This window comes from Osmerus eperlanus, chromosome 1, assembly GCF_963692335.1.
Source record: "Osmerus eperlanus chromosome 1, fOsmEpe2.1, whole genome shotgun sequence".
Lineage (NCBI taxonomy): Eukaryota > Metazoa > Chordata > Actinopteri > Osmeriformes > Osmeridae > Osmerus > Osmerus eperlanus.
In genome coordinates, this window is record NC_085018.1 from 8,767,123 (window position 1) to 8,794,758 (window position 27,636).

The 27,636-nt window shown below is 40.0% G+C and overlaps 3 protein-coding genes across 6 annotated transcripts; all 3 read left to right on the forward strand.

Annotated features, from left to right (window-relative positions):
• Positions 1–4,408: 4,408 nt before the first annotated feature.
• On the forward strand, positions 4,409–6,096 carry gnrh2 (gonadotropin-releasing hormone 2). Of its 2 annotated transcripts, none has more exons than XM_062457163.1 (4): positions 4,409–4,554; positions 4,991–5,136; positions 5,438–5,521; positions 5,776–6,096. In XM_062457163.1, the coding sequence occupies exons 2-4, from the start codon at positions 4,999–5,001 to the stop codon at positions 5,812–5,814; spliced, it is 261 nt and encodes an 86-aa protein (XP_062313147.1). In that variant the 5' UTR covers positions 4,409–4,554; positions 4,991–4,998; the 3' UTR covers positions 5,815–6,096. The 2 variants fall into 2 exon arrangements, with proteins under 2 accessions (XP_062313147.1, XP_062313139.1); XM_062457155.1 differs by having other exon boundaries at positions 4,427–4,580.
• A 213-nt stretch (positions 6,097–6,309) lies between these two features.
• Positions 6,310–15,286, forward strand: zmat1 (zinc finger matrin-type 1). 3 transcript variants are annotated; one of them, XR_009929756.1, is made up of 8 exons: positions 6,310–6,476; positions 7,735–7,841; positions 8,151–8,234; positions 8,337–8,484; positions 9,112–9,393; positions 11,014–11,104; positions 11,248–13,766; positions 14,216–15,286. XR_009929756.1 is itself a non-coding variant. In XM_062457128.1 (7 exons), exons 1-7 carry the CDS (start codon positions 6,335–6,337, stop codon positions 12,263–12,265), a joined length of 1,872 nt encoding a protein of 623 aa, XP_062313112.1. In that variant the 5' UTR covers positions 6,310–6,334; the 3' UTR covers positions 12,266–13,898. The 3 variants fall into 3 exon arrangements, 2 of the variants coding, with proteins under 2 accessions (XP_062313112.1, XP_062313126.1); XM_062457128.1 differs by lacking the exon at positions 14,216–15,286 and having other exon boundaries at positions 11,248–13,898; XM_062457142.1 differs by lacking the exons at positions 6,310–6,476; positions 14,216–15,286 and adding an exon at positions 6,592–6,625 and having other exon boundaries at positions 11,248–13,899.
• Positions 15,287–16,728: 1,442 nt separating this feature from the next.
• cd8b (cd8 beta) lies at positions 16,729–23,038 on the forward strand. The gene is made up of 6 exons (XM_062465840.1): positions 16,729–16,942; positions 18,236–18,610; positions 19,777–19,869; positions 20,001–20,087; positions 21,825–21,858; positions 22,140–23,038. Exons 1-6 carry the CDS (start codon positions 16,894–16,896, stop codon positions 22,147–22,149), a joined length of 648 nt encoding a protein of 215 aa, XP_062321824.1. The 5' UTR covers positions 16,729–16,893; the 3' UTR covers positions 22,150–23,038.
• The last annotated feature ends 4,598 nt before the right edge of the window (positions 23,039–27,636 follow it).

A 27,636-nucleotide genomic window follows, 5' to 3' on the forward strand; every position in this document is an offset into this window, starting at 1 on the left:
GACCTGCATTTTAAACCTGAAATGTAACTTGTCTCAAAGTCATATCCTATTTGCAAGAGTGAAGTCTGTCACGTATTGAGAGTAATGTTGGCATAGTGGGGGTCTATATGTCACACGTGGCTCTGAGGAAGACCCTAGTTGCAAAAAGGGAGTCCGCACGTGAGGTGCCATGGAATAGTCTACCTAAGAAGTAGAAATAAAAATCACAAGACGTAATGTGATCATTTGTGAATCAGTAGTGTAGTAGGGAGTGAATGTGTGATAGATCTACATCTGTATAGCCTATAGGAGGTATTGGTAGGTGCAGAAATAATAAAGCCACAAAACAACATTACTATTTAAGTGCCGCTTCTGACCCACAGGCATGTGCGTGCATAAAATCCTCCATCCGCAACATTTCACCAAAATATATATATATTTTTAAATAAATGGTCGGTTTAGTTAGGCTACGATGCATCCCGGCAGGGTTGCTGAAGTTGAGGGAAATTTGACAAAGTGTGACCCTTTGTAGTTGATGGATGGGTCAATCATTGAAGATGCTACTCGCTTCTTGGACTGTCTCTTCTCCACAATTTTCGAATTCGCCAGCGTTTCTCGCTGCACATCCACAGTGTTTCCACATTACACAGACTATTACAATTTGGGGGAAAGGGTCTTGAACCAAAGAACTTCTGTTCCGCATTGAAAACCGCATACCTGATATACTCTAAATAGGGATTCCCCTAATGGTTGAATCTAACCCTCTGAAGTTTGCAGATTACACCACCCTCATTGGGCTCATCTCTGACGGGGATGAGTCTGACTATAGGTGGGAAGCTGGTGACCTGGGGCCTCATGTATAAAGGATTGCGCAGCTTTCATACCAGAAGATGGCGTACGGCCAAAACTCGAAAAGTACCTACGCACAGAAATATTTGCATGTATAAAACCGGTCGTATGCCAGGTCCTGCGCACCTTTCCTTTATAAATCACAATCAACGTGAGATTGACCGCATGTGAACGAGCCACTGACCCCGCCTTGCCTCCTCCCATAAATGAATATGCAGATGGACTATAAATGCGCTCCTGAGGTCATTTCTTTGTCTGAATTACCGTATTTCTTTGAATAAACGCCGCCCTCGAATATACGCTGCACCAAAAATGAACGTTATTTAATAAACGCCGCAGCGTTTATTCGAAGAAATACGGTGACTGTGAGATCGAGGTTCTGACAACAGAGGTGGAGGCAAGAAAATGTGTCCTGTTTGTCGGCCTGTCATCAGGTATTGGCGACAAAAGAAAGTCGGCGGAGTGGAAAACTGTCACTATTTGCGCCCTTTCTTGTTTTTAACCTGTAGCACTTTGAGATTTAGCTAAATGTAAAGTGCATTACAAATAAAATCATTATTATTATTATGGGGCCATAAATGATGTGGGTTCAGAGAACTGGACCATGGCAGAAATTAAGAAGAAATGGTCCGATGTAAAACTTTAAATGAAGAAACGAGTGGTGGCGCATCGTAACAGCAAGGCAGATAGGCTAAGCGTGACATGCATTTCCTGAGTGATTTTGTCGTTCGTTTGACACCCTCAAGTTTAACATGTTATTAAGTGGTGGCGGATTAAACAGAAGGCTATATAGCATTTCCCGTTTTGGGTTTTGGCATTTTGATGTGATCATCCACATTAATGATCAAACTTTTATTTTTATGTTTTTTGAATAGTCAACGTCATAAACGTAGTAGTGGAAACTTTATTTTGTAATGTTTGGTGAGTTTCGGCACTTTTCAGTTAGAATTCGCCACGTTACAGAGCCAGACAAGACTTTGCGGACGGTCCGCACATTCTCACGTCTGCTCAAAACTTTCCGTGACGGCCCGCACATTCTCACGTCAAGTAAATCTTTATACATCACAAAGTGTGCGTGAAAACCAAAGTACGCAAGCTTTTTGTGCGTACGCAACGTTTATACATGAGGCCCCTGGGGTCTCATTTATAAAGCTTGCGTACGCACAAAACGGGGCTGAAAATGTGCGTAAGCCACTTTCCACTCAAAGGTTGTGATTTATAAAAAACAAACTTGACGGGAGAATGTGCGGTCCTCCACGCAAACTCTGACCCTCCCGTAGGCCTACGCACATTTTGGAAACAGTTGGAATTGGCGACGCAGATGACCGTACTCAAGTCAGACTGCAGAAAGTAAATGTGGGAAGAACGATTACTCGTAATATTTATATATTTTGTTTTCCTCACACACGTTTTTTTCACTCGATTTCATCATTATCATGAAGATTTAATCCAGCAGTATTATTTTAGCTTGTACTGAGTGATAATTGTTCCATAAACACCTTGTACAATCAACTGAATTTTGATTTAAAATTTGAGTGGTTGATTGTCTCACCATCATATTGTCCACTACCGGAGTGCAGGAGGGGGAAATGCCAGACTGCATGGAATGCACATAACATCACATATCCTACCTTTAAATAACTGCAGAATACAGTGTATAACTAAATATATTTATTTAATACTGTGCATATATCATCATATGTCAAAAACTGTCGTTAAGCTCCCGCGCAATCGCTACACTCCACGTCATCGTTATCAGTCCAGACTTTAATAGATTACTGTTCATAACAAAACGCTTTTGTTTTCAAATTGTATCTCGACTCGCGGTATCACTGGCACAGTTGACGCCACTCGCAGTTTTTTTTAATTGGTGATCAACCGGCCACCAAATTTTCGGAGTTTTCGTGCTCCACCAATAGGCTAACAGTGTCTGAGAAGTTGTCATGCGCTATGATTCACCGTAAAGAACAATCGCATGCCAGGGTCATGATGAGATACTAGATTAGCATTCATGAGGTGCTTTGCATTGACTATTTATGGTAAAAAAATGGGCGTGTTCAGGGCGGGGTACAATGCTGATTCACGTACGCACACTTGTGGGTAATCTGTGATTTATAAAGGGAACATTGTGTACAGGTGTGCGTACGCACGGTTTTATAAATCTGAATTTTTGTGTGCGTATGCCATTTTAGGCTTTTGGGCGTACGTACACTTTTAGTAAAAATCCTACGCACAGTTTTATAAATGAGACCCCTGGTGTAGCCAGAACAACTTAGAGCTCAATGCTCTTAAGACAGTGGAGATGGTTGTGGACTTCAGGAAGAATACAGCCCCACTCACCCCCATCACCCTGTGCGACTCCCCAGTCAACACTGTGGAGTCCTTCCGCTTCCTGGGCACCATCCTCTCCCAGGACCTCAAGTGGGAACTGAACATCAGCTCCCTCACCAAAAAAGCACAACAGAGGATGTACTTCCTACGGCAGCTGAAGAAATTCAACCTGCCAAAGACAATGATGGTGCACTTCTACACAGCCATCATTGAGTCCATCCTCACCTATTCCATCACCATCTGGTACGCTGCTGCCACTGCCAAGGACAAGAGCAGACTGCAGCGTATCATCCGCACTGCTGAGTAGGTGATCGGCTGCAATCTACCTACCCTCGAGGACCTGCACACCTCGAAGACCCTGAGGCGTGAAAGGAAGATTGTGGCCGACCCCTCCCACCCTGATCAGTCCCTGTTCCAGCTACTCCCCTCTGGCAGAAGGCTGCGGTCCATCAGGACCAAAACCTCACGCCATAAGAACAGTTTCTTTCCATCTGCTACTGGCCTCTTCAACAAGGCCAAGGACTCCCATTGACATTCATTTACTTATTTAACTATTATAAGTCGATCTAATGGCAATTTCAGTATGCATAGCCACCTTATCTCAGTATCCGATTGCACTATGTTAACCACTCAAGCTGCTCATTTTTATTTTTATATATATTTTATATTTAAATTGTTGTATTCTTAGATTGCTTAGTTCTTAGAAATAGTTAAACTTTTGTACTTTTACTTAATTTAAGATTCGTATATGTTTAGTGTTTTGCACCTCCCTGCCACAGTAAATTCTGTGTTTGTATAACATATAATAAACCGAATTCTGATTCTGATTCTAAAGAGATCTGGCCCTATTCTAAAGCACAGTCTAAAATGTTACTCAATCTGAATCTTGTTATAGGCCTTAAAATTACCATTGAAGTTGGCATGTGTAAACATCCCCCTTCCGGACTGTTGCTGTGTAATTAAACATCACAAGATGAAAGTACATCAGGACATGCACGGTTTTATTTGTTGATTTACCGCAAGGGTGATTGGTAGAGAAGGGCAGGGGGTGGGGTGACAAGTCGATCCCAAGGGTTCAAGACTGTTTGAACATGATAATTGGAATTGAGCGGGCTTTACGCAAACCCATCGTCCCCCAAGACTATCATCTGACCACTGGGAGTGAAAGGACCACAGGGGTCAATGATGGGCAGGGCGAGTGTGTGGGTTGGAGGGAACATTTAAATTCGGGGCATAAATTGAGGAGGCTGAAGAGAGCTCCATTCTCTCTGCACTCAACATTTTCACTGGGATCTCTGGTCTGCCACAAGGTTCCAACAGGTGAAGAAACAGAAGCAAAGTCGGCTCATAAGAAGATCTACGGACAACTATAGCGACAGACTGTGTAGCACGAAGGTATAAACTAACGTAGGACCTAAAAAGTAAGGATGTCAAAAGTGGCTTTTGGAACACTGTTACTTTTTGTATTATTATTTATAGAAAAAAAACACGAGTTCATAACCTGTATATTGTGTTTGGTTTATTATTTGATTAGGCTATTATTCTACCATGCCCCTGATTAGTGGTTAGATTAGGACTTTGGTGAAAATCTTACAACAGCAAGACTAATTTGAAATACTAAAACAATTTTCTTTGTTAGGAAAAGTTGGTTTTTGAGAATCAGGCTTTTACCCTTTAAATTATGAACGCACTAACACTGAAACTTGTAAGATATCTTGATCCAACCATTTTGTTTCTCATTCCCATTGCCAATCTTTCCCCTCCGTCCCCCATTGTCTGTGCTTTGATGGTGCATTTGTTCATTTTTCTCTCTTTTTCCTTCCTCCTCCAGCTTTAGTGATGGTGTGTGTGGCTAGACTGGTGTTACTGTTGGGCTTGTTGCTGTGTCTGAGAGCCCAGTTGTCCTCTTCCCAGCACTGGTCTCATGGCTGGTACCCTGGGGGCAAGAGGGAGCTGAACTCATTCAGCACTTCAGAGGTGGGTAACCGTAAAGGGACAATGGCATTAAGTATGAAATGGCTGTATGTGTGTGTGCGTACAAGATAACTTTTGTAATTAACAGTTACAGACACCTGTCTTTAAATTGCATTTGTATTTTTCTCATATGAATTAACCTATAAAAAACACAACCTAATTAGCCTATTGAGCAAATAAAAGTATACTGCCACAGATTCTGCTGTAATTAATTGATGTTGCTAAACTGGTACAAAATCAGTGCCATAAACCTTAAATCACTTCTTAAACCTTGTATCTTCTCCACCTCGTCTTTTCCTGTCAGATTTCTGAGGAGATAAAACTATGTGAGGCAGGAGAGTGCACTTACCTGAGACCTCAGCAAAGAAACATCCTGAAGAACATTCTTGTGAGTGAATGGTGTGGAAAAGCCGTAATCATAATTCAACTTGGATGGCACATGTCACTGAATTTCCTACTAATGTATTTTAATTTTACTTTTTAAAAGGAATATAGAATACACATTTTGTAGGCCAACTGCATCTATGATGTTAAACAAATCTCAAGTGCGTCCAATTAAAACTAAATGAGATGTGTTCAACACAAATTGCTTCTGTTATCTTAGCGGTCATGCTAAAACAGTTTTTATAACCCTCTTCATAGGTGGATGCCCTGGCCAGAGAATTCCAGAAGAGAAAGTAACATCAGACATCGTGGTAACCCTATAACCTGGCTCTAGTTCAGCTTACCGTGAAACGAATGGCTGATGGCTTTACCAGTGGTTTTGTCCTTTCTGTAAGCCCACTGTTCTGTTTTTTTTATTTATTTGTTATGGTGGCATATTTCGTTAAATTAAAATTAAACAATTGTGGTAACAATTTCTGCTTCTTATATTGACTCTGAATCACAGATGTAATTTCCTGTAATAAAGCATCTATTTTGTTATACATTTTCCCCCGCTGTGTTATTTTTAGATTTTGGTGCCTATAATTTGTGCAGCAAATCAAGATTAAATTGCAGTTTAATGGAAGTTTTTCACACGCTGGTTTCACATATTTGTGCAACGTGTTCTGAACCCCGCTGCCTAGGTTTGAAGTGGTTTTCATTCTGGCAGCAGAGGTGCGGTCCAACAAAACAGTTAAACATAACTATGATGAAGCAGCAAATGTATATTTATCTTGCGCACAGGAAATACGCATGTTCGTAGGCTACTCTAACAAAGATGGAGGAGCGAAGTATCTGTCCTCTGCCGATGGCAAAGGCAGATACTGAAAATTACATTAATAGTATTCCTAAAATATCTTCAGTTTCAGATGCTGACACAGTAATAAACACTTATAATATCAATAGTTCCCAGCTCAAAGGTGAGTTTGGTTAGAGTGTAAAAATGAACGTGCCTGGTTGAGCTATCAACGTTAGCTAACTTCCGACTCCCTACAGTAGTACAAAGCTTAGCTCGTGTGTGCTACCTGCGAGTACTACTAACGTAACGTTACGTCGAACAGGCAAGCTGGTTAGCAAACAAAAAATCTAGCTAGCATTAACTAACAGATAATGCGCGTGTTTAACGCATGTTTGAAGCTTTAATAATCAGCTACAAATCTGCCCAGGTGTTGTAAGAGTAGTTGTATTCGAGCACAGTAGTGGCTATAGCTACGTGGTTTATCTGCAGTGCTAGACTAGAGCTAGCACTAGCCACCCAACCAGCAACCAGTAAACGTTACTGTAGCTAGCAAAAATAGCATACTCACGGCCCCCACCAACTTTGGCCAAATAATTTTTTAATTGCTTGATATATAACCTTTTTCTATCCATCCCATAGTAAGACCTTAGTAGTAGTAATGTGGGCTAGGCTCTAGTACCCTTCTAAAACGTAATTGGATGTATCTATTTGGAAATGGAAATGAATGACAACCATACATATATTTATTCTGTCTGACCTAGCTAAAGGTTAATGCACATCTTCAAATTGTCCTCGATAACAATTCAACCTTCATTGTAGATGTGCATTTTGACCTGGACTTCACTTCTGACAGTCCATTTTGGGTAGCCTATTGTGTGCGACTAACAAATATATTGGTATAGTATTGTGGGATAATGCCTGGATGAAAAATGCCCAGGTACATATGAAATCCTTGTTCACAGCAATGATTACATGCCTGTCATATTAATATGTTCAATATATAGACTGAACCATATATTGGGTTATTGTAAATACATTGATGTGTTATATTAAACATAGAACACCTCCATTTCCAAATCACATATTCCAGGGCAAATACAGAGATTTGATGGACATTTAAACATAGTTAATCTTAAAACAATCTTAAATTATTTAAATTAAATTGACATGCTGACTTTAAATGACTATACATGAAGAAAAGCTGAAACAGGTAACTATTTTTTTGTTTTACCACACATTATTGTATAATGTCACATCAGAATGGTCTCATCAAACTGTACTTTCAAAACCCAGAAAAAGAAAATCCAAATCAAGTCTGCAGAGTAAAAAGAACCTACACTGGGGATGTATTATTTGCAATGATTAATTGTGCCCATAAAGGAATCCCCTACTGTACCTACATGTAAGAAGATTTTGTTTTTGGTTATCTGTCACTTAAGGAGACCTTGGGGAAGACCAGACACTGAAGGGACTGCTGACTGACGATCACTGCCATGTGTGTGATGCCGTACTGCTGTTTGAGTCTCAGAGGGTCTCGCACTACGAGGTGTGCTGTTGCCTCCATGTTTGAAACTGAATTTCATGCTAAAAGTGAAGCTGTCTATGTCAGTATTGAAGGTGCACTGTATAAGGAAAATGTGCAATCTATCCATCTCTGATGTGGTGATGCATCTTTTGCAAATCAACATGGGTTTGTATCATTCAACTGGGGAATCATTGGTCAAAGTTTGTAACTTAAAATATGAGAATATTCATCTAATTGTCTACATTCATATACATTTATGGACATCTCAAATATTAACGCGCAAGTCAAGGGAAAGCATGATATTTTGTTGACCTCCCTTCATCACGACAGGGAAAGAAGCACGCTCAGAAGCTGAGACTTTACCTGCAAGTAAAGAAAGATGAGAAGCGGAATAAAGACTCCAGCGGTTCTCAGGTAAGTCTCTCTCTCGTTTTACATTGACATCCCCACTACAAACACATTATTTGTATTCAATTCTTCGTTGAGGTAATGAGGTAAATATTTTGTATCAAGCAGAGGTGCATTACGATGGACAAGAAGCGCTTCTGTGAGCTGTGCAACATGGTCTTCAGCTCGCCTGTGGTAGCACGCTCACACTACAGAGGGAAGGTCCATGCCAAGAACCTGCGCAAACAGGGCCTTAACCCCACCGCCAATCCATCAGGCAAGGATTTTTCAATGCATTCAATAATTGTAATTAGTTCTCCTAAATCTAGGTTTCATCAACAAGTCACGATTACAATAATAAAACATGTACAATTACCAAAGTCAGGAAAAACACATTTATTTATTATAAGATCACAGAGCCATGAAAATGAGTTAGAAAATTAGATAATTTACAGTCAGAGCATAAAAGCAGAAATCTGTCATATGTAATTGTTGAGACTTGAGGAAACTGTACAGTAGGTATGTATATTTAAAATGCTTCATAACAAAGAAAGGTGAGCAACATATTGTAGGGTCAGGCTACTTTTGCTGCAAAGTGCAGTGAAGTACCATGACAGTCACCTTAGCAGCAACCAAGTGTACCGTCAAATAGCTTGTAGTAACGTCATATAGCGCTACTGGTATCCCCTGGCAGAGACGGAATGTAGCCTGAACTTTCTTTTATATGAATCACAGCCACCACTGCTACTGCTGTCAGTTTTTTTAATACATTTAAGTGGTATTGGCAAGTTTTATGTCTTACATCTAACAAAAAAAGAGAACAATTCTGATAAAAGATGCTCATTATAAAATATATCACCAGATTCCAACCATTTATTCGTTTGTTTTCCATGCATGTTGATAGGCGCCTCAAATCAGAATGTAGCCCAGACCAGCCTACCCCTTCCCACTCAAGCTCCTAGCACGGTGGGCCCCCAAATGTCTGAGGAGGGGAACGAGGACTCAGACCCGGACCCCTACGCCCCTGCAGATGTGGACCTCAGTGACCCCAACAAACACTGTCGCCTATGCGCCGCCTCCTTCAACAACCCCCACATGGCATTGCAGCACTACAATGGGCGCAAGCACCAGAGGAACCACTCTCGCCAGCAGTTGCTCCAAGACCTGGGAAATGACCGCGTGCAGGGTAAACCCACACTACACCTGGGGCCTGAGTGCTGTTTCAGCGTTTCAGGATGTAGTCAGGCTAAGAGACTTGGGATGATTTATTTGATTGTGTGACCCCTGCCTTTGTCCCCATACACTGCCATGGGGGGAATAGTGTCTGCTAGGGATGAGTATAGGTAAGTGGTTAGAGCATTTTACTGCGTTTCAAGAGGTTGTAGATTCAGAATCAGAATTAGGTTTATTCGCCATGTATGTTATACAAACACGGAATTTACTGTGGCAGGGAGGTGCAAAACACTAAACATATACAGATCTTAAATTAAGTAAAAGTACAAAAGTTTAACTATTTCTAAGAACTAAACAATCTAAGAATACAACAATTTAAATATAAAATAAAATATATATAAAAATAAGAATAATGAGCAGCGTGAATGGTCAACATAGTGCAATCGGATACTGAGATAAAGTGGCTTATGCATACTGAAATTGCCATTAGATGGACTTATAATAGTTAAATAAGTGAATGAATGTCAATGGGAGTCCTTGGCCTTGTTGAAGAGGCCAGTAGCAGATGGAAAGAAACTGTTCTTATGGCGTGAGGTTTTGGTCCTGATGGACCGCAGCCTTCTGCCAGAGGGGAGTAGCTGGAACAGGGAGTGACCAGGGTGGGAGGGGTCGGCCACAATCTTCCTTGCACGCCTCAGGGTCCTCGAGGTGTGCAGGTCCTCGAGGGTAGGCAGATTGCAGCCGATCACCTTCTCAGCAGTGCGGATGATACGCTGCAGTCTGCTCTTGTCCTTGGCAGTGGCAGCAGCGTACCAGACGGCGATGGAAGAGGTGAGGATGGACTCAATGATGGCTGTGTAGAAGTGCACCATCATTGTCTTTGGCAGGTTGAATTTCTTCAGCTGCCGTAGGAAGTACATCCTCTGTTGTGCTTTTTTGGTGAGGGAGCTAATGTTCAGTTCCCACTTGAGGTCCTGGGAGAGGATGGTGCCCAGGAAGCGGAAGGACTCCACAGTGTTGACTGGGGAGTCGCACAGGGTGATGGGGAGAGTGGGGCTGTATTCTTCCTGAAGTCCACAACCATCTCCACTGTCTTAAGAGCATTGAGCTCCAAGTTGTTCTGGCTACACCAGGTCACCAGGTTGTCAGCTTCCCACCTATAGTCAGACTCATCCCCGTCAGAGATGAGCCCAATGAGGGTGGTGTCCTCCGCAAACTTCAGAAGTTTGACAGACGGATGACTGGAGGTACAGCTGTTGGTGTACAGGGAGAAGAGCAGAGGGGAAAGGACGCAGCCCTGAGGAGATCCGGTGCTGATGGACCGGGAGTCAGAGACTTGTGTTCCCAGCTTAACACACTGCTTCCTGTCAGACAGGAAGTCTGTGATCCACCTGCAGGTGGAGTCGGGCACGTTCAATGACCCCTTGTGCATTGCTTTGGATATAGTGTCTGCTAAATTAACAAAATATTGTTGTTATAATATATTTTTCTAGGGCTTAGACAGGTCAGTAGGTCAAAGTGATTGTCGTAGATGGGCTAGAAGTTTTTTGTGTTTTTTGGCCTGTGCATTTATATTTGTGTGTATGTCTCCTTTTACTTTTTTCTCTCTCTCTTTCTGTACTGTATCTTCCAGAAAACTGCTTGACATGTCTGATATGCAGCATCAAGCTCAACTCTGTGGAAATGTACCAGGCTCACATGCAAGGAAATAAGCATCAGATCAGGTAGGGCCATCAGAACACTGAGAAATAAAGTTGATTCGAGTTCTAAAAAAATATATAGAAGGATTACGTATTGAAATCTGCCCCATGCTACATTTTTTCTTCATAAGATACACTCCAGGCTGTTTCTGTTCCTGCCCCAACAGAGAGAAGAAGGTTCTCGACCTGTGCAAGTCTCAAAAGAAGGCGTACAGCTCGTTTACCGATGAGTTAGCTGACTATGTCCAGGTCCAAAAGGCTCGTGGGCTCGCTCCCAAGACCAATGTGGGCTCCACCAGGGGAAAGGGACAAACCAAAGGAGAGGAGCAGGAGGAGGAGGAAGACGGGGGAGGAAGAGGGAACAGCACCCAGAGCGAAAGCCCAGAACCCAGTGCCAAAACCCCATACCTTCCTCTCTCTTTACATCCTCTATGTCCCCCACACCCCACTGCTTTTTATCCCCCCACAGGCTGGCGTCCGCATTATCAGGTTGCGCCTACTGACCGGAACAGCCACGGTTGGGGCCCCACCTTCCCTCACCTCCCCCCTCAGCCCCTGGTCCCAGGCTTGACTTCGTCGAGATTGCATGGCCATCCATCAGCCCGGAAGAGGGCCAGGGAGCATTCGAGCTCCTCCTCTTCTTACACGAGCTCGTCCCCCTCTTCGTATACCAGTAGCAGTAGTGACAGCAGCACCAGCTACAGCGACAGTAGCGAGCACGGGGAAAGAAGGAGGGGGAGGGGGAAGAGCAGGAAGGAGAGAAGATGGAGGGTGAGAGACGAGGAGGAGGAGAGGAGGAGGAGAAAGCGGGGGATGCAGATAAGAGACGACTCCGAAGGAAGGAAAGGGAGAGGGAATGAAGCGGAGGAGGAGAGGGGAAGGAAGAGTAGAAAAAGACAGAGCAAGAGTTCCAGACATGGAGAGGGACAGTCAGTAAAAAGAAGACGTGAGGACAGCGGAGAGGGATATGGGGGATGGAATGTCAAAAAGCAAGAGATTGTGGAAGAGAATGTCGGATCTGCAGAACAGACCTTGGTCCACATGCAGTCAGAGACGAAGGAGAGTTCGGAAGAGAGGGAACAGAATAAACCCAAGCATAGGAAAGACAAAAGGAAAATGAAGGAGAAAGTGGACACCAGGACAGAGGAGGAAAAGCTATGGGACGAGTCTATCCTAGGCTTGTAAAGCAAAGCAGCTTTACTGTTCCCTTCACATTAAGACTTGTGTAACATTGTTTTGACATGAGGACGTTGTTAGTGAGCGACCAGACTAGCTGCAGTATATATAGAGACATACTGTACACTCTCAACACAAAGCCTGATCAGTGTATGCTAGAAGGCCAGCCACATGCTTTGTCAAAATGTTAAAGAAATTGATGTTATGAAACACGCATGGTTCACCTTTGTCTATGATGGCTGAGAACTTTTGACTTCAGTAAGGTCATGTTTGTTTAGTTTTCAGTTAATATTAAGCCAATGTGAGATTTTTTGTCCCAAAAACAGCCTCTGTATTGTACCTTTACATTATAACTGTGTATTCTGATGAATGGATACTGTTTTGACAGACCTCACAAAATACAAATACCATCACAATACAAATCTTTTTGTGAGAGAGAGATTCAATAAGCGGTATTCACACATGCATAGATTCAATGTTCTGTTGGCCTGATTTCCACAATGTAGTACATTATTTTCCATACATTTTATTTGACCTGTTTTGATCAGGTACACAACAGCAGCCTCGGAAACAAAGGGCCCTTATTTATTTCGTTTTCAGCTAACAAGACCTGGGTCTTACTTTCAAATACTTATTCTACTTTCAGTGTACCCGTTACAATGAAACCAGTCCAATTCTGTAAATGTACACTGCAGACAATACAAGGCCTTTAAGTACTCTATTGTATGAGTGATAGAGACGGGTAGAGACATTGATAATACTTTCTAACAATCTGTCACCAGGAAGCAATATTTACCTGAGAAATAATACGTGTGTACAGATATGTCGTGTCGTGCCATATGTCGTTGATATATGGTTTGCTATCTTGCTATCCAACCCTTGCACACTTATTATTCAACAGTTCAATGGACCGGGGAGTGAAAGAGGTGGTTTACCTAAAATAGTAAACTGATAATAATATTATATCCCATTTCCCTGATAACAATATCCATGGCGACCACTAGATAGTGCTGTTGAGCCATAGTAAACCTTTCTGTTTCTGAAATTATTTTGTGCTCTAGAATGTAATACTGTGGCTCATTTGTCATCCAAACTCCCACACACGCAATATCTACAACTAACAGACAAGATACAAAAGCAGACAAGACACTACATTTAGAATGGCCAAATAAGATGAGTTGTAGGAACCTTGAAATGTTAACTTTTACAAACTGTAGACATAAAAAAACCTGCTACTTTACAATGAGAATGTCATTGTAAAGTAGCAGGTTTTTATGATAATCTTAAGACTGCCCCAAAACATTTTATTTAATAATCTTTAGTGAATGGCTAAATAAAAATGAACTGTGCATGTTTTTGTGTGAATACTACCACATGTCTACATGTCTGTTGAATTTCCACAGCAAATAATGACAGTATTTTTTGACACCCACATCGTACAATTTAGAACATTCACAAAGCAGTTTGTTAGGAAAGTGCCATCCAAACAAATTCAGATCCCGACATTTGTGTGCCGGTATCCGAATTTTCTCATTAGAGATTCTTCATAGTCCTAGAAACCACCCCAAATGTCAATAAATGTATGTGTATGTGTTGGAGAAAGATTGTCTCAAGCTTGAATTTACAGTAGGTCTATGATTGGAGTACTACTAAAATATTTAAACTCTGATTTTCAATTAGAGACAATGCCTATTCACTCTAGGTAGTGGTCTTTAACCCTTGTGTTATCTTCGGGTCATTCTGACCCATCAGTCATTGTGACCCACCGTCGTATTGCGACAGATTTACCGCATACAAAGACAAAGTGAAGCATTTTCTTTTAACCGTTGGGCTGTCTCAGACCCCCCACATTGCAAAGGTTAAAAGAAAATTATTTTAATTTGTTTTTGTATTGGGTAAAATTGGGTAAACACATCGATGGTTCGTTATGAAACTTTGGGTCATGTGACCCGAAGGCAGCACGAGGGTTAATGTAGTAGTTTCAAAATGTGCATGTTTTACCTTGCGTTGTTTAAAGTACTATAGCATGTGACATTTTTGTTTAACAGAAACTTCTAAAGACCTTTGTGTCTTTATGTCTGCACTACACACAACAAAAAACATTTCTACACATGGCTTTGGAACTTGAGTCGTAGACACCAACAAAGGCTTTGACTTTCACAGAGGTGTGTAGGGTGAGAGAGAGATACTATGAAGCCCCCCTGAGATCTCCTGTTTTCAAAGAATCCTGTGGTCACGTTCCTTTGTCTCTTTCGAATCCCAGACCCTCGTAGAGCCAGGCGGTGCCCACATCCTCCCCTTTACGACCCCCACCTAGACCTTAATGTGCCCCCGCACCCACCCCCCATGCCTCCTAAATTCCTCAGCCTCACCCACACGACACACTGCCAAACTATATAGCAGTATTTTATTTCATTAAAATATCAGAGTCTTCTGTGTGCCATGAAAAAATGAATTGTGAATCAAAGGGTTATCCGTTCATGATTACTGTTAATTACCTGTATGGATTCTCAGAAGCAAGAAAGTGTATTGTCCCCAACATAATATACTTTTTCTTTCATTCTTCAATGTGATCTTCCAAGCAATGTTTTCTGGAAGGTACGCTTTTGACCCTTTTTGAGACCTTTGTAACTCGCTCCAACAGTTTAAGAGTGTTCTATCATATGTGCCACTTTGGTTCATTTACATATGTACATCTATTTGACAGTGATCTACCTTCCTTATAGTGTTAACTTTGTGTTGACAACAAATGTGGAGACGCTTTCTTTTGATTCCATAGTTACATCCAAGGTTGCAGTATCAAAAGCTTCTCAATGCGCTAGTTTTTCATTAGTCAATTTAATCTGTGCATGGTATTATGTGACTTACAAATGGAAAAAGGTACATTTATTCACATTTTATTCAAAGTAGTAACATTTACGACACACTGATAGTGGTCAGTTTCCCGCTTTTTCTTTCAGAAAAAGAAAAAAGGACTCTGGCGGGTTGTGTGTCTTATTTTGCTGGTTTTAAGGCTCTCTCCCCCGGTATTTAGCACGGCATGCTGTGCTGTCACAGCTGGGCTCCTCTGGGTCACACACCTGGGCCAGAGGTTAGGGCTCAGCAAAGGGATTCAGCCCTATAACTCGCAAACCACATAATAAAACAGTTCTTCATTTTGGTTGTTGCTTCAGAAGTCTCAACAGCTTTTATACGTTTCAAGGGGTGACTGCTCAATGACAAAGCCATTCCGTGTGTCTTGGTCTGTCAGTCTTTAGAAATATTGTCAATAGAAGATATGTTGTTTTTTGCTAAGCAGTGTATACTGCATATAATTAGTTCAGCTGCTACAATCCAATTTTGGGAACAAAGGGATATTTTCTTATTGTACTTCTTGGTCCAGGAGTTTTGTCCATATTGGCTTTTGAAAAGGTATTCACACCACTTTTTCCATTTTGTTGTGTTACCATCTTTTAAACATTCAAAAATGAATGGAATTAATTTTCATAGATTCTGCATGTGGCACATTTTGAACTGGACATAATTTAGAAAGTCCCACACCTGCATACATGAGGTCCCATACTAAGTCAAAAACCAAATTATGAAATTGAATCAACTCAATGTATAATTCTGAGATAGAGTTGTGTTAAACAGAATAGAGATGGTGAGCGCATTGAGCTCCATAATTACAGGAAAAAAACTAAGACATTTGGAACCATCAACACTTTTGTACAGCTGGTCGTCCGGCCAAACTAGCCTTGCCAGGAAGGGTCTTGATTAGGGAGGTGATGAATGTGCTGCTCTTCATCAGTCAGACCTTTACTGTAGAGTGGCTAGAACGAAGCATTTACTGAGTAAATGACATGTAAGAATCAGTTAGAATTTTAAGTTCCAAACGGCACTTAAAATTTAACGCGATGGCCTTGATACCATGAGATACATTTTACGAATACCAGGTACTGCTCAACACCTGACTACAACCATCCCTACGGTGAAACAGGTTGATCACAACATCACACCAAGGGGACATACATATAAGTAGCAGGGACCAGGGTACTGATTGGATTTAAATGAATGACGAATGGAGGGATCCTTGCAGAGAACCTGATCCGAGCATGACCTCAGACCAAGGCACACTCAAGATCACCTGAAGCTGTAATCATCAATTTTTCAAAGAACTGAATAAAGTGTAACAATACATGTAAATAAATAATAACTATTTAAGTAGATTTTGTATTTGTAAAAAATATTTTTTTAAATATGTCCTGAGATTAAGACCTTTATATTGGATATTTAGGCGAGGATCGATGTGTGTGTACGCATGTCCAAGTCTGTTTCAAGGCATATCACTGGGTGGGGCCTTGTGAATGTGCATGAATGTGTGTGTGTAAGTGTATCTCTGCAATCTGTGTGTTAGCTGTGTGTGTGTGTGTTGTCCTGTACAGTATAAGTAGTGTGTGTGCTATCTGTAAAACTCAGTCTGTGATAGGCCCCCTGTATGTGGATCTGTGTAGTCACGTAGGGGTGTTAGCTTGGCGACACTTGGCCCTGACAGCTCAGTTCCTCCCTTCATCTTTGACAGTTACAGAGAGGGAAAAGAAAGCTTGTTTTTGCCGACCTTCAACTGACGTTCGAGGCGTACACTCCTGACCTCTAGGATGACCCCACTAGCGCTAGCATGGGCAGCGATGTGTTTGTGGACCACAGGTAGGTCACCATGTCTAATTCTCTCAGTCTTTTTATACTTATATGACACGCTTTGTCATAGGGGGAACCTGTCCTTAGATTAACGTTGGGTGTTTTGAGTTGTCAATCAATGTTGGTTAGGCTGCATGTCATTATTTTCAACATATTTAGCTCAAATATCAGAAATAGAGCAATGGTTTTGTTATTTTGTAGAGATGTATGGGAATTTCATGAATGGGACATCAAATAAATAGCTAAGAGGCATTGCACAATGGACGACAGCAGTCCTACTCTACTCCAATATTTTTATGCAAAATATAATTATTTTAATGTATTAATACTATATGATTCTGTTCGGTTTTGTAGCTATAGGATGACATTTTGCATTATTTCTATACATTTTTTACAAATGGATCAATTCATAAATACGGAATGAAACAACAATTTCATGGCTATTTTTGAACGCTGTAGCTATTTAACCAGCACTAACAATAAAGATAATATTGACACACAAACAAATCTTCAAGTTAGAAAGTTTAATTATTATTTTTTTTTGTGCCAAGTTTGACCTTTATCGCTGATGGACCAAAGGGCACCAAGACCTGCACTAAATGTCGGCCCCTATAAACAAACAGAATTTCAGACAGAAAACTGAGATTTTCTGAAATAAGGTCCATGAGCTATTCTATAATGAGATCTAGCTTAGCATGGCATATTTCATCATTGTCATATTTTATCATTGTCAAACACAGTGGATCTACAAAAATATCGCAATACCTGCCTTACATTAACCTTTCTAGATAACTCCTTTCTTTCCTTGCTGCCACTGAATTGTTTGAAAGCAACATCATTATCAAATTTCCACTGTTGCAAAACAACCAGTTGCATGTTGAGACATATATATAAATACACGTGTCAAAGCTTGCTTACTTCATCCTACATGGTGCCATCTTAGGCTCAAACAAGTCTGCCTTCTTTCCACACCAATGTATTCTTGACGGTAACTTAGTGTAAAAAGGACAAGGTTTTATGTTGCCTTGTGTGTTATACTTATGATATTTAACATATTCATGATATCCAAGCAGACGAAGTTAGGTCCAGTCTCACTAACCACACTGTCCAGCACATGAAAATTCACACTTTGGTTTGTGCACATTTCTTCATACAGTTTGCTCTTTGACCCCTCACCTATTGGCTTACAACATACACAAATAAATGTAAATGTGAATGAGCTCCATTCTGCTATAGGTACTGTAAATGACCATATCACATTGTCACACCCTAAATCTTTCTGTTTCTCTTCCTGTCAACCAGTGTCCAGCCAGCCTCCTGAAATGACCCTCCAAGTTCTCTACCCCAAGATCTTTGACAATGAAACCCTAACCTGCGATTGCTCCAACGGTTGCATTGATGTGTTCTGGTTCCGCAGTGTACACAGCAAAAACGGCTCTGTCTTCCAATTTCTTGTCCACGCCAACAAGGTAGAGCGATTGAAGTACAGGTCTGACATGGCCCCAAAGGATCAAGAGCGTTACAGGATCAGTGTGCGAGATTCTGGGGCCACGGTGGCTTTCTTGCTACGCATACATTTTGTGACGGAGATGGATGCAGGATTTTACTTCTGTTTATTCCGAAAACAGAACACGCCTCAGGAACCATTGAGATCTGGGGTTCTGCTGAGGCCTGGAGGTGAGAGTAACCCAAATGTTAAGCTCCACACTCAGCTTTAAATCAAATTCGGATTAAATGGGTATTAGAAATATCCTGATAAATAAAAAAAGTATTGAATTATCAACACCAGGAATTTGCTTACACATTTGTGTGCTTTTAGACTTTACACAGGATATGTATTTAGAGTTGGAACTTATGATGCACGTCTCTACCTTCCCACTTCAACACACAAATACAATGCCTTGGAACTTAGACAGCATTGAATTGCACAATGCTACAACTCCACCATTTCCACTCATGTCTATGGGTTGTTCTTGCTTTGTAAAATTAAGTAATCTCCCAGTCCACAAAAAACTGCTTTCTTACCACCATGACTGTATGGGTTGCCAAACTGAGTGGCTAGATGCTGGCTATGGAGAAATGCCTGCAGGTCCACTGTATATCCCTTTTTCATCATTTCAAGAAAAACCTTGAAGTTAGATAACTGTCAACAAAACAAGAACCAAGAAGTCACCCATGGTCAGTTCCAAACAAAAGGATAACCCATGGAGTTACACAAATCAAAAGTGTCTATAAAGTATACATATGGCAAATTCGTACTTTCACATTTTGAGCCAACCAAGTGGACTTCAGAGGACATAGGTCATGCCTTGCCAGTGCCTGGCACTATAAACATGATGAGCTGCTACATTATCCCACATTCTAGAAATGCCAGGTGTCAGGTGTTTGATCGAGGAAGTGATCAGAGTTGCAAAGAGAAGTCTGTGCAGAGCCGCTGCACCTTATTCTGTTTGGTATGATAACCTAGTCTCTCACATTCAGGTCCTGAATTTGCTGAAGCAAAATAGGTCAGGACAAAGGGAAAAAAGTAAACACAAAATTACAAACAAAAACATGTTTGTTAAAGGCTCAACGTATGTTCGATGAGAGCAGTTTACACAATTGTCTGCAATTTTGACACAAGGCTATACACCAATAAATTGTACATCATAGTAATCATGAATTTATTCCAAAATGAACATTAGAGAGACCAATATCTCACTTCAACAGCACAGTATTGAGGTAAACCTTATCTGGTTTTGAACAGTTTTAACTGTTGGATCTATTAGATTGATTGATTAGTATTTTGAATCATTTTCTAATTGTATGTCCGTGTACAATATCTGTGTGTTTTTGTCATTCAGTATCTCCTCCAACTCCTCCCCCTGTGACGAAGCCACAGAGGAAAATCATTCCAATTTGCCGCTGTACCATCAGCAGAAGTAATCACCCTAAAGGTAAGCTCTGTTTGATAATTCCCTAATTGTGTCAGTTAACATGTCTTATTTTGGTTGATTATGGTGTTTTGTTTAATAAAACGGGTCAGGTAACTGATTCTGCACGAGTAAATGCTGGTGTTGTATTTTAGGCTGTGGCACCATGGTCCTCTGGCCCCTGGTCGGAATACTTCTGGGCCTGGCGGTCGCCCTGATCTCCACTCTCTACTACTTCAGTCGTGAGTGTCTGTCTTGTTTTCTGGAAATTCTGTTCAAAGACTGTGGCAGACTACATTCCATGGTAGTTTATTGTTCCTCATAATGAGATTAGGATGTTTGAATTACCTCCACCACATCCACAACATATATTGGCTTGGCATAAACTTGTGTTATGGAGACTTGCATGAAGAAGGTTTCTTAATGTACGCTTTCCTACATGAGCTGTAAGCTGTTAGATTTGGCAATAAATCAATATTGGCAATATATTAATTTGACAATTAGCAAGTGTTTTACTTTGAGTAGGTCAGGATATCGTAACAACTAGATTAAAGTGCAGACTCTCACCGTCATTTTGAGAGGATATTCCTACAAATCAAAAAATCCATTTAGTTAATTATACCACTTTCCAAAGACAGGCTCCCTATGTATGATACACCACCAAATATTATTGGACAGTTTAACATAATCTACAATAAAATACTCTTATTTAAAAGTTGATATTATTTCCATACAATCACTGCCTGAAGTCGGCAACCGACAGACATCATCAAGCTCTCGGCCGCATCATCAGCGGACAATGTTGCTCTTCCAGGCCTGTGCCGCGGCAGTCTTCAGTTCCTGCTCTTTGGGAGGGGTGGGGGGGTGGGGGGGGGGGGTTGTCATCAGTTTCCTGTCCTTTGTGTAAAATACTTTAATTTTTTAACTTTTTTTTTTTTAATTTTTTTACTTTAATACTTTATTTGATTCGGATAGGGTCAACTATTTAGCTAGCCAACAGTTAGAATCATTTGACCATTGGAGTCTCCTTGGTTGTTTTGGTAGAATGTTTGTTGTTGCATGATGACGCGCCATCCAATAAGCTGGAGGAATTCTGTTGTTTCTGAGCAGATTCAATATTAATTTAAACTTCAGAATTAATACTGTTGCTGCCAGTTAAATCATCAGTGAGCCAGTATCCAGAGTATGCAGGAGCCAGTATCCAGTTTCCTGAGCCATTATAATTTTATTATTTCATTTGTCTTTATCACTTTGTTTTATGTCTGTCTAGAATACAACTGTCTAAGCTCTTCAGGTACTATTTAGCATAATGTAACCTGGCCTAAATGATTTTCATGCTTACTGAGGTTCTGCAGGTTTAAACGCCTAAGGCTGCATCCTGGAGAAGGCTTGTGAATGTTGGGCTGTTGTCAGTTTTTGTACATTTTTACTCACTCACAATAGAGAGGGTACTTTGGTCATCTATCTTGGTCTCACGGGTAGTTTTAAATAGTTGAGCTCATCTCTGCTTTTCATTTTGAAAATGAATAACATGGTTGATTTAGGACTGCCCAAGTTTTTGTCCCATATATGTACATTTTTTATGTTACTTTATGACAGACAGTTTAGTTTGCATTGCAACCACTGTGTTTATCATGTTGTTGCACCACAAACAGTGACAATAAGCAAAGCATAGAATAGACTCGATATTGACAGTTCTCTTATGCTTGCACTAACCACACACATCTATTCACCTGCCTCATGGAGGACAGCTGTGGTGTCAATTCAGTAAATACTAGTAAGTAAGAGGGGGGTGAAAAATTGTGAATTTGTATACACTTTGATTTCAACAATATGGAAAATGCCTGCAAATTAGAGCTGACCGTCTGCATTCACATATACTGCTCACAGTATATGGCCATAAACATGCTTCATTTGGAAACTGCATTCATGTTTTTTTATGTTTAACATGTATATATATTTTTCATTTACACACATAGGACTACCAAGAAAGTGCAGGCATCAGTTTGCCAAGTAAGTAACGTCAAGTCACAACACACTAGTTGCCGAATTATATATGTTTTCATCATATGAATATTTGAATATTTGTATTTACTATCATTACTATCATGTACAGTTTCTAACTTATTGTACATACATTTAGGAGATATAACTAGTTATTTTGGACACAGTTCACAACTGAACTTGTTTAGTGGTTGGTATTTCAGGCCATTTTTGATCATCCCAAAAATGATATTGTCAGTTTGTCAGGAATTCTTATTTACTCTAAAATGTTTTTCTTTTTTGCTTTATAGGAAGAGGTAGTTGAATTGAAAAGGAGGGGCTACTCTACAGATGGGCACAGGTGTGTGTCTGTATGGACACTTATAATGTTGAACTTCAACACAAGAAAGGTCAATCCCAGGAAACCCACTTTGACTGAAACATTGAAGAACGCAATCCACAATTATTGCCAACTTATTTGTCCAGGTTATGTTTAAAAAAATAGGTTATATTTTTATACGATAAATATTGTTAGAGAACAGGATTTTTCCATTGAAAAATGTATTTAACGTTTATTGACGTCAACTCATCCAAACACCTGATTGGGTTCACGTTTGTAGAGGACCCGCCTCAGGACTTCAATTTGTTCTTCAATATGAGGAGAATTTGACGCAAACTACCAGCTTTTCATCACTTTCAACATCTCAACTGCTGATCCGGCCCAACTCCAAGTTCTTCTTGATATGTTTAATATTTAGAATCAATGCTTATAATTTCTAAAGAAATGCATGTATCTCAACAGAACTTGTTTTTGTATAGCACTGCTGTGTGTAAAATGTCATAATTGATAAATATATCTAATTGTATATAATTATGAACCCTCTCTGCATGTATTCTAGCTTAATGTGGTCCTTGCCATAATTTCATGTAAATGTACTGTTATAATGTTATCTCTAATGAACTAATTTCTCTCAAAACCTCCCACCTTTGAATTAACTTCATAATACTGGTCTTCACCAGGCTCTGGAACTGAATACATGTAACATGCATGTTAATTAACATTAACATTCAGCTGAAATAAGAGATAATTAGACATAGAGTTAAAGGAAAAGGTCAACAAAAAGCACAAGGATCAACGAACATCTGGGAAAGTGTACATTAACTACCATGTAACAACAGAGCAAAGCTAAAAAAAAACTTTGCAAGTATGTAGGAATTGTAATAACGTGCTATTACAGGTTAGCATCTACTACAATAGTGTAAGGCACCATGTGGGGGAGGGGTGTAACAGCATTAACATCCACTTAGCCTTGAAGAACCGAAAGCCTTACACTCCCATACCAAGTTTCACTTATGGGAGGCGAAATTGTGGGGAGGCGAAATTGTGGAAATGTAATGTGTTCACGTAATAACATTTAGTCATTTAGCAGTCATTTAGCAGTGGTACAATAACATGTACCACTTTAGTGTATCAAACATCTCTTCATAAATGTTGCCTATGTGAAGTAGCAATTCAAGCAGTTGAGCACATGACTACAACGTCTCCCCCACTTTTTGAACATGGCAAATCTGCCCCCCCCCCCACACACACACTTTATTAAGGATTTTTTTTTTAACATGTCCCAACCATATTTGAAAACAAATCTACAAACCTAATCAAACTCATAGGATAATCTAATGCTACAGTAATTATTGTGATTAGCTTAGGAAGACTGTATTATCACAAACAAATTGTTGAACCTTCCACTTTCTTCCACAGAATGTTGCTAAACACCTTTAATCAGTCTTTTATTTGATCAAGATACAGAGGTTCAAACCTTGCATCCAGAATAGTATAACATAAGCCCTTTCACGTGCTAATTTCAATAAAGTTGGGTTTCCAATTACATCTACACCATCATTACACAAGAGGGGGTCATATGGCTGAGCGGTTAGGGAATCGGGCTATTAATCAGAAGGTTGCCGGTTCAATTCCCGCTGTGCTAAATTATTTTGTGTCCGTGGGCAAGGCACTTCACTCTACTTGCCTCGGGGGAATGTCCCTGTACTTATTGTAAGTCACTCTGGATAAGAGTGTCTACTAAATGTAAGAGTCTTTTGTGAGAGACTAAGGCTGTTTGCAATCTTTTCTAAAGCTTATGAGACAGAATTCACGATCCACCAAGACTCAGGGTATAAGTGAATAAGTATGTTTGCGTGTGTGTGTGCGTTCTTTGTGCGTGTTCATTAAAGTCTGGTTAGGTGTCATGCAGGGTTCAAACATTCACCCTGATGCTGATTTCTCGACTGTAGCATATCTTCAAATGAAGCAGAAACTGTACAGAAATGTTGTCTTACACTGTGCATTTGTTCTCTTCTGATTGTACCGAAGAAAGTCTCTCTTTTGAGGTGATCATTAAAGCCTGTTCTCTGTTTCATTTGGAAAATGTATGTGTCAATCTAAGGATTATATACTTTGCTAGAGTAATTAAGATTGTCAGTACATCAGCAAACGTTGCTAAAACTGTTTGTCTGTGTGTAGACAGGTGGGAAGGAAAGTGAAGTAATCGATTCAATTATGTGATTGAAAGGGATTATAAACTTTCTATAGGCACTCTTTATGAACGAGCTGTTTCCTAAATACACACCTACAGACGTGTGTTTGTGGAGTGGGTGGAGTGTTTCCCTCTTTCAATATTTAGTTTGGAGGAAGCAGAGTGGGAGAGTAATGGGTGGGACAATTTCTTACCTTCCTTTTGATCACTTGTATAGTATTGCATTAAATACACTTTTAGAGACACCATACACAGACATGATGGAAATGTAGTTCAAGTTTTCAGTTTATTTTCCATTTGCAACAAGTACAAGCACAGGTACATTGGAATTATTTCAGCCTGCTTGGTCCTTCCTATCACTCTAACATAAGTCCTGTATCTAGGTTCCACATTTTTATTTCAAAATAAATTAATCCTAATCCTATGTGATGTTTATGTTTATTGATACAATCCAGTTGTTGACAGCTTGTGATCGGCACATCAGGTTAGTGTTATGACACCTGTAGTTTTCTAACCAGAGAAGTTTTCTAACCAGAGAAGCAGAAAACATCTGTTTTTAGCGGTTCTTTAGGTCTAAGCAAGTGAACAAGACGCTTTCCTGTGCAACGTTGAGAGAATGAGAAAGAGAAGAAAGAGAGAGGTAGAGAAAGAGAAGACATGCATGTTGAGATACTATCGCTCTCCTTCTCTATTCTTTTACCTTTGAGTTGCTCAGCTCGAACTGAAACAAAACGACCACAGCAAAAACCACAGATCTTGCCACAGTCAAGAGGCAGAGACAGAGAGGGGGAGAAGGAAAGGGAAGGAGAAGGTGAAACCATACGTATACTAGGGTGGTACAAACTGTATCTAAACTTTGGTTATTTTAATTAATATACTGTTGTTTAGAACAGTGTTGATATGTTGTGTCTTTCCTGTCAAATACATAACTGTAAAAACTAATTAAGAATGAACAAACAAAAAAGAAGAACTGCAGAAGCTTACATCGCTTTGTCTTTTAGGCAGTGTGTGATTTCCAATAACAGTGTAAATTCAATAAATCTATACAGATATGATAAAATAACAAATGAGATATGGAAAAAGGAAAAGAAAAGGAAATATTTTTTTTCATCTAACCTATAGGTTACTTCCTCCAGCAACTCTAATGCAGTCATCAAGCGTTTAAGAAATTTTGGATTTGGCATTTAAAAATGCAATTGAAAATTGCAATTGTCCTATTGCAAGTTATTTTTTTTAAACTTTTTTCTATTATTTTATATGATCTTCATACAAATCTCCTACCCCACACTGACTCATGATTTGAGGATGTATTTTTTCTTGAACAACTGCTTGACAATTCCATTGTCTGCCACTCATAAAATCATTCAATCACTAACCTAAACATGTAAGATTTTAATTTGATTTTGCTGTTGTTTTCTTCATTGTTGTTATCTCAAATTTCAGTTTTTAACCTTAAAAAACGTTACAGCGAACTATTAACCCTTTCCTATTGTGTTGAGCGGTTAGGGAAGCGGGCTAGTAATCTGAAGGTAGCTAGTTCGATTCCCGGCCGTGTCAAATGACGTTGTGTCCTTGGGCAAGGCACTTCACCCTACTTGCCTCGAGGGGAATGTCCCTGTACTTACTGTAAGTCGCTCTGGATAAGAGCGTCTGCTAAATGACTAAATGTAAATGTTTTGTCATGTATCCTAACATTTGTACCTTGACCATAGTTTCCAATGCTACAGCAGTGAGGAAGTCTCAGACAATGTATGAAAGAGGTACGTTAGACTATCATTCTCTACAGCGATAACACATGGTGTCAAAAACCATATAGTGTCCAAAACCTATATAGGCCTTTGCTGGTAGGTGTTCTTTCGAGTGGCTTGATGCTTTTAGGATACCAATCCATGGCACACAATCCCACTGTTTCCGAGTGTTTAAGACAAATGATCATGTTGACACATTTAATTGTATGAAAATGTTTTACCATCATCGTATTTGAGTACTAAATGTAACATGCAACATAAAACATTACATAATTAAAGGCTAGACTGTACATAGTACAACAATTTTATAATGTCACAATCATATTTTTCTACTTTGTTATTAATAGGGTATTTCTGACTACCACACACAATAAATGTTTCACCGAGCATAGGGTAATTCATCTATTTAGATAACTTTTTATTACATCCAGTGATAGATTTGACAAAATAGTATACATTTACAGTCTTACTTATTTGTTACTTCAATTTCTACAACAGTACGTTTCTTAAAAGCTTAAAGGTCAACTCTGATTACCCAAATCAACATAGTAACATGATTATGTTCAGAACATGCAGTGGTTTGACTAAGATATAAGATACTAATCTAGTGACCTTATCAAATGACAAAATAAGTCTTTCATGTAACAACCATACATGTGCGGACTAAAGTCCAGCTCTATATTGTAGCAGCATTCATTTTATACCATCAGGGCTTTTTCAAGGTAATGATGATCATTTACAACCGATCATCTTTATATTTACAGCATCAAGATTTTGGAAACATTTCAACCTCAACTGTACAATGTGTTTGAATATATTTGTGTGTATGTAATCTTGTGTGCATGTGTGATTTGGTGTGTACTTACTGTCCATGATTTCACACTGCTGTTTCAGGTTGCTTTCCACATCTCCCACAATGCACCTAGGGTCTGGAATATAGAGGTGATGCGAAGCTAACATATAGTATCCGGATAGATCGTCTGTTGCAATTCATATGGTAGAACCCTTCTTTCTTTCTTTCTTTCTTTCTTTCTTTCTTTGAATGGAATGTTAGTCATATTCTGTTATTCTTATGTTCAGGGGACTCTCTTTGTCACTGGCATCCCTTGGTCACCCCCTACACCACTTTCACACACACACATACACACACACTCACACATGCATACTCACATTGCTCTGTTTCAGCTGGAGATCCCATGTGTGACTAAGACAGGGAAGCCCATGCAGGTGGGGGACATTGACTCAGTGAGAGAAAGCACCATAAAGGTGTGTGTGAGTGAGAGAGAGATTATTTGAATGTGTGTGTATGACTCAACACTGAAAAAGGCAAATGGAACTCAGAGTGGGCTAACACTCAGAGTGCCTCTCTGTCTGACTAGGTCTTCCTGGACACCCACCTGATAGAGAACATCAACAGAATCCCCCTGGTGACTATAAAGGACATGTAGTTTGGGGGCAGAATATTTCCACTTCACTAAAGTGAACATTTACGTGTTTGATTTATTACCGATGGTCTTTTTTCTTTT